The sequence below is a fragment of the Manihot esculenta genome, chromosome 10, assembly GCF_001659605.2.
Source record: "Manihot esculenta cultivar AM560-2 chromosome 10, M.esculenta_v8, whole genome shotgun sequence".
NCBI classification, from domain to species: Eukaryota; Viridiplantae; Streptophyta; class Magnoliopsida; order Malpighiales; family Euphorbiaceae; genus Manihot; species Manihot esculenta.
In genome coordinates this window covers 5,218,009-5,225,076 of record NC_035170.2, presented here as the reverse complement: position 1 = coordinate 5,225,076, position 7,068 = coordinate 5,218,009, and the positions used below count along the sequence as shown (strand labels likewise).

Sequence of the window (7,068 nt, the reverse complement as noted above, 5' to 3'; positions counted from 1 at the left end):
ACCAAGGAAATCAATTGCGTTGCTATTTTGCAAATACGAAATCTATAGTTGGCAATAACTTTATCCATATATATTTGTAGAGAAAAAATGCCTAAATTTTATTTTGTCAAGTAAAAGGAACTTTTTAATAAAAATATATGTATTTAATAATACTAATTGAATTAATTATATCCTACCATTAACTTCTTTTCTTAAAATTAGTTATCGGCATTTGATTCAAACGGAAAAAATTATCTGAACTAAATTAATTTAAAATTTTAGTTTGATTTTTTATTTATTTCGGTTCTATTCGATTTATAATTTTAAAATTTTTAATTATTTTGATTCGATTCAGTTTTAATTAGAAAAAAATTTAAAAATCAAACCGAACCGATTAGTGATAGTAATATGTTATTTTCAATAATAATATAGAGAAATTAGATTATATTAAAATAAAAATATTTTAATTAAATATTAAAATACTAAAAATAAAGTGTAAAAAATAAAAAATTTATTAAAAATTGAAATTGATCAAATCAAATTGAATCAAACTGAATCAAACCGATTCGGTTCGATTTAATTTCTAACTAAAACCAATTCGATTTGATTTTCATAAATACTAAAATTTTAATTTTCAATTTATTCGATTCGATTCAATTTTGAACCAAACCGACCAAATACTCCCCATAATCTCAGCCCGCTTTTTTTTAATTGAATCCTAATTATTTCTAACTACAAATATATTTTATATATCTTAATTTATAAGTTATAATTTTAATATTTAATCTTATCTACGATAACTATATTCATTGAAAACCCATTTTATTTTATGAAAATACTGAATAACTGTAATGTAATAAAATTATTATTAATAATTCATTAAATATTGTTTTATTACATATATTAAAAAAGATGTCTTTCATAAGATTAACAAAAAAAAAATACAATTTTAAGTTATTAATGCATAGAAATTCATAGAACTGTAAATATTTGATATTAATTTATTAATTCTTTATGCTATAATTTTTTTATTTTTATAAAAAAAAATATTTTTCATCAAAATAGGTTTACTTTTACAATGTTTAAAAAATAAATTAATATAGTTAAAAATAATATATATTATTGAAAATAAGTTTAAATTCATCGTCAAATACATCCATTTTAATTTTTCTTGTGAAATAAGGTCATAATTTTATATTAAAGGTCGAAAAGATCTTATTATATTAAAATATTAAATTTTTATTTTTTTAATAATAAATAAAATATTTATAATTTTTTAAATATTATTTTAATTAAAATAATAATAAAATAATTCAAGCAAAAATAATACCATTTTTAATATTATTTGGTGTTTCATAATATATATATATTACTTTACTAAAAATCAAATTAATCTTAAAATTAAGAAATTTTACTTTTCAATGGATTTTAAATAAGAGCTAGTAAATTAATAAATAAATTATAATTTCAAAAAATAAGGTAATTTATAATTTAAATTGAAAAAAATTTATGCGATAAAAAAAAATATCTCCTTTAAAATAAAATTTCATGAGTTGTCGATGATGACATTAATTGATCAGAAGATATTCAGGTTTATGCAGAGTGGTGGCTCTTTCAAACAGGGCTATGCAATCGGTCGGTTCGGTTTCGAACCGAACCGAAAAATTGAAAATCGAATTATAAAAATATTAAAAACTAAAAAAATTGATTATAAAAATATAACTGAATCGAATCGAACCGATAAAAATCGATTCGGTTCGGTTTGATTCAAATCGAAATCTGTAATTTTTTTTTAATTTTTTACTTTTAATTTCAATAGAATAATTTAATAAATATTTCACATAAATTTATCAATAAATATTGTTTGAATACATAATAATAATATTTAAAAAATCCATATAAAATTTAAAAATATATATAAAATCAGTATTTTTATGTATAAAATCGATTTTTCAGTTTTTCAGTTATTTAACACGTTTAAACCGAACCGAATCGAAAACCGAATAAATTGAAAAATATTAATCGAATTGAACTGAACCTTCTAATTAATCGAACCATTAAACCGAAATTGATCGGTTCGATTCGATTTTTTGATTCAGATCGATTTATGCTCTCCCCTACTTTCAAAAATCAGATTCATTTAATAGATCATCATCGTCATCTTTCATCTTCTGTAAACACAGCACAGGAAGCCTTGATATTTGCAATGCCAGGTTCATGAATTAAAATTATTAAAATTTTACAAAAAAATAATTTTACTTAAAATTATTTAATTAACTTTTAATTTTTTTGTAATTCTTTATATTTTTGTTTTAATTTTAAATTCATTTTTTATTTTTAACTGCATTTTATAAAAATTATTTTAATTTAATAGTGACTATTAATATATACTTAATACATTTATAATTAATATTAAAAATTTATTATATTATTTTATTAATTTAAAAAAATATAATTTTATATTTTTTAATAATAAAAAGTTATGTAAAATTTAAATCTTAAATGTTATAAAAATATTAATAATGTTTTTTCACCGAAATAAAAATAATTATTATTTATAAGAATAAATATTTATGTGTAGTTCAAAAATAATAAAAATATGAATAAATTAAATTAATTTAAATTTTATTATTAATTTATTTAATATAAAAGATTTCTATTGAATTTTATTACATTTAAATTGATTCTAAATAAATAATTTTTTATGAATAGATATGAATTGAATTCTATTGATAGAATTCAATTTTTTTATTAGAAAAATTGTATAATAAACAAAGGCTAAAAGAAAATTGGGCAAAATTTCAAGATCTAGGGATTTAAGAGATATTAAGCTAAGCTTCATTGTACTTTCAGAGGGGTGAGCGTTCGGTCGGTTTGGTTTAAAATCGAACCGAACCGAATAAACTGAAAATTGAAATTTTAGTATTTATAAAAATTGAACCGAATCGATTTTGATCAGAAACCGAATCGAATCGAACCAGTCTGATTCGGTTCGATTCGGTTCGGGTTTAATCGGTTTCGATTTTTAATAAATTTTTTATTTTTTACACTTTATTTTTAATATTTTAAAATTTAATTAAAATATTTTAATCTTAATATAATTTAATTTTTCTATATTATTGAAAATAACATATTATTATCACTAATCGGTTCGGTTCGGTTATTTCGATTTTTTTTATCAAAACTGAACCGAACTGAAATAACCGAAATTTTTAAAATTAAAAATCAAACCAAACCGAATTGAATAAAAACTCGAACCAAATTTTAAAATTAATTCAGTTCGATCAATTTTTTTAATTTGAACCGAATACTGATCACACTGCTTCTATTATTGAAAATATCACTACAAAAATAGCATTAGTTTGTATTTATTCATTATATATTAGGATATCATTTCTTGATTTTTCTGTCTTATTTGGCTTTATGAGAAAAGAAAGATAACTATAATTTTTGAAATTTACAATTTAGTCTATGAATTTTAGCTCTAATAATAATTTGGTCCTTATATTTTAGATATTAAATTATTTGGTTTGTTTTATTTTGGCTTCCTTTATACATTTTAAGTTGTTATACTCATATTTCTATTAATTTTAAATTTAAATTATTATATAATCTCAATTTGTAATTATTTATAATTTAATCTATTAATTTTATTTCTTTTATTTCTCCTCTCTAATAGGGGAAAGAGAGATATATAAAAGGAGAGAGACAGAGAACAAGAGAGATGTAGGTATAAAGATGAAGGATGAAATTGTAACTAATTACAAAATTGAGAAATGTAATTATAAATAATTATAATATTCAAGGATTAGATAATAATTTAATTTTAAAATTAAAAGAAAGATGGATGGAAAGTTTTAAAATATGTGAACGAAGCAAAATTGAAGGACTAAATAGTTTAATTTTTAAAATATAGAGACTAATACATATTATTAATAAAACTCATAGACTAAATAATAAAATTTTTTTATAATTTTATGAAATAAAAATTTGTTTATTCGATTGGGAGGATAAAATTAGACAATTCTAGGCGTGTGATACATCATAAACACTTATCAAATTTATTTTACATTTGTACTGAAATCAAAAAGTACAGAAAGTTACAAATCAACAATGGCATGTGTAGACTTTATGAGCAAACAAACAAAAAAAAAAAACTTAGCAGATTGGAAGAGGAGCACCATTCCACTCCTTGAGGCATTCAAGCATGGGATCAATCAGCTTCCCTGCACAAATTGCTGAGAAAACCTTATCAAACTCTTCGCCGGGCGATCGAATCTTCTCGCCGGTCAGTAAACTACAACCGAGTTCTTCCCTCACAAACTTGTATAGTGGATATGACCTACATTCTTTGATCTTGTTAGAAATAGCTGGATTACCATTCTCATATTCAGTTCTTGCACTTTCTACTTCTTTAGGCAAAAGGGTCTTGAGTTCTTCTTCAAAGGCTCCAATTTTTTGGAAAATGGAAGTGCTTGAATTCTTCTCCTTTTCACCATTCATCATGGCATGATCAACTAGTACTTGTCTCAGCTTTTGCATTAATGGGTATGTTGCACTGCAAGGATCATCAACATATGCATAAACGTATTCCCTGTCGACGACTTTGAGAAGGTCTTTTTCGCAGAATCTCGACGGGTGGAGCTCGCCGTTGATGCCCATTGTCAAGACTCTCTTTGCAACTTGACTTACTGTGTTCTTGACTGTTTGCTTCAAGTTCTCCTCCAAGTGTCTCAAGTCAATGGCTTGACATAGAGCAACTAAGTATGTAGAAGACATGAGCTTCAATATGTCAACAGCTTCAGCTGTTTTCCTTGAAGAAATCAAGCCTAGTGAGTTAACATCTTGGTTGTGCTGCTCTGCACTTTGGACATGATTAGTTACAGGATTGGCAAGAAATTGGAGCTCTGAGCAGTAAGATGCCATGGCAATTTCAGCTCCTTTGAAGCCATAATCCAAGCTTGGATTGCGTCCACCAGTGAGATTTGAAGGCAACCCATTGTTGTAAAAATCATTAACAAGCTCAGAGAATTGAGCAAACATGAGTTTACCAATTGAAGCAATGGCTAAACGAGTGTTATCCATTGAAACACCAATTGGGGTCCCCTGGAAATTGCCTCCATGTAAAGCAATATTCCTGGAGACATCAATCAATGGATTATCATTCACAGAGTTGATTTCGCGTTCGATCATTTTAGTCGCTGTTCGAATCACTTCAATCTGAGGGCCTAGCCATTGAGGAGATGTTCTAAGAGCATATCTGTCTTGTTTAGGCTTCTGCAATGGATCAATTTCATGAACCTTTTGAGCTGCTTTAATATAAGAACTTCCATCCAAGACATGTTCCATAATTGCTGCAGCTTCAATTTGTCCAGGATGATGCTTCAATTTATGTGTCAAATGATCTGTAAACTCTGGTTTTCCAAGCATAACTTCTGCAAAAATTGCTGATAAAACTTCTGACAGGACTGCCAACACATTGGCCTCAAAAAGAACCATAGAAGCTAAGCCTGAACCAACTGCAGTACCATTTACTAAAGCTAGACCCTCTTTGGGCTGCAATTCAAAAAATCCACCATTGATCCCAGCAAGCTTAAAGGCTTCAGCTGCATCCAAGGATTCTCCATTGGGCCCTAACGACTTGGAGTTGGGCCGGCCGGTCAAAAGCCCGGCAATGTAGGACAGTGGGACCAGGTCACCAGAGGCTGTGATTGTGCCTCTGAGGGGCAAACGCGGAGTAACATTGTTGTTGATGAACTTGGTAATGGCTTCCATGATTTCAAATCTTATGCCTGAATAACCTTGCAGGAGGGTGTTGATTCTCACCAGCATTGCTGCTCTAGTTGCAGAGTGAGACAATGTGTGGCAAGATTCTTGTCCATTTCCAAAGATACCAGCATTCAAGAATCTGGAGAATAAAACAAAAATTTCCAAGAAAAACATGCAAATTACTAACCATTTGTTCAAGAAACAATGCTCAAGTCAATTAAATTTTTAATTTCAGATTTGTTGGAATCAGCTATTTATATGAATCTATCATTTAATATTTTTTATATACCCTTATTTAATATATAATATAAAATAAAATTTATCAATTTAAAGAATGATTTAATAATTTAGATTATTAATTAACAGTACTGTTGGGGTAGATGATTTGCATTTAGACTTAGTAGAAGGCAGTTTCGTTTCGTGTACTCTTTATTTATTTATTTTCTGTAAAAATATTTTTTTAAATTACCCTTTTAAGAAAAGAAAAAGAAACTTGTATTTTCATCATTTTTATCCATTATGGATCTAGTCTATTATAGGGATGATCTCAAAATAATCAACTAATTTATAAATATTTATATATTTTTAATATTTGTTACCTTATGAGTTCTCTCTGAAGGGCACCCCCCTGCTTGGTTCTTCTATGGGAGGTTGCACCAAAGCCAGTGGTGACACCATAACTATCGGTTCCTTTATTCATGGAATCAAGAACCCAGTCACTACTGGCCTTGACCCCAGCTCGAGCCTCCTCAGACAGCTCAACCTTGACACCAGAGTCATGGTTCGCAATTGCTGTGACTTGGGCTATAGTCAGGGTCTCACCCCCTAGCCTCACCACAGGCTTCCTGTACTCATCCACCATGCGCTTCACCTCATCAAGGTGGCTGCCCTTCAGTGACTCTGCAGCCATGCCCCAGTTCAATGGGTCAGCAGAGGAAAATCCAGGTGAAGTAGTTACATTGTGAGCCTCACAAAACTCCATTTTGCTGATTTATTTTGTCGGAAAGGTAGAGGAGTGGTGAGAAAGTGGGAGAAAAATATAGGTATAGGAAGTTTGAGGAGACCCAAAATTCCTGAGTGGCTTAAACCAACATGGTTGGTTTAAATAGAGGGGGAGGCGTTGGGTGGGTAGGCAGATGGGTTAGTTGGAAAATGGGAGAGGCCGTTGGATCTTCATGGGAAAGGAAGGGTAGGATGTTGACACGTGGATTTGAAAGGGAAGGTTTTTAATAGTTAAAGATAATATTTTTGAAAAAAAAAAAAGAAAGAGACATAAAACAAGAAGTGAAGAGGAAGCTGGTTGAGGGGGTTGGTGAGATC

The 7,068-nt window shown here is 28.1% G+C and overlaps 1 protein-coding gene across 1 annotated transcript; it reads right to left on the bottom strand.

Annotated features, from left to right (window-relative positions):
* Nucleotides 1-3,995: 3,995 nt before the first annotated feature.
* LOC110625014 (phenylalanine ammonia-lyase G4) lies at nucleotides 3,996-6,818 on the bottom strand. Its single transcript, XM_021770499.2, has 2 exons — nucleotides 6,348-6,818; nucleotides 3,996-5,887 (listed from the first exon to the last, which is right to left on the bottom strand). Exons 1-2 carry the CDS (start codon nucleotides 6,728-6,730, stop codon nucleotides 4,138-4,140), a joined length of 2,133 nt encoding a protein of 710 aa, XP_021626191.1. The 5' UTR covers nucleotides 6,731-6,818; the 3' UTR covers nucleotides 3,996-4,137.
* Between the last annotated feature and the right edge of the window lie 250 nt (nucleotides 6,819-7,068).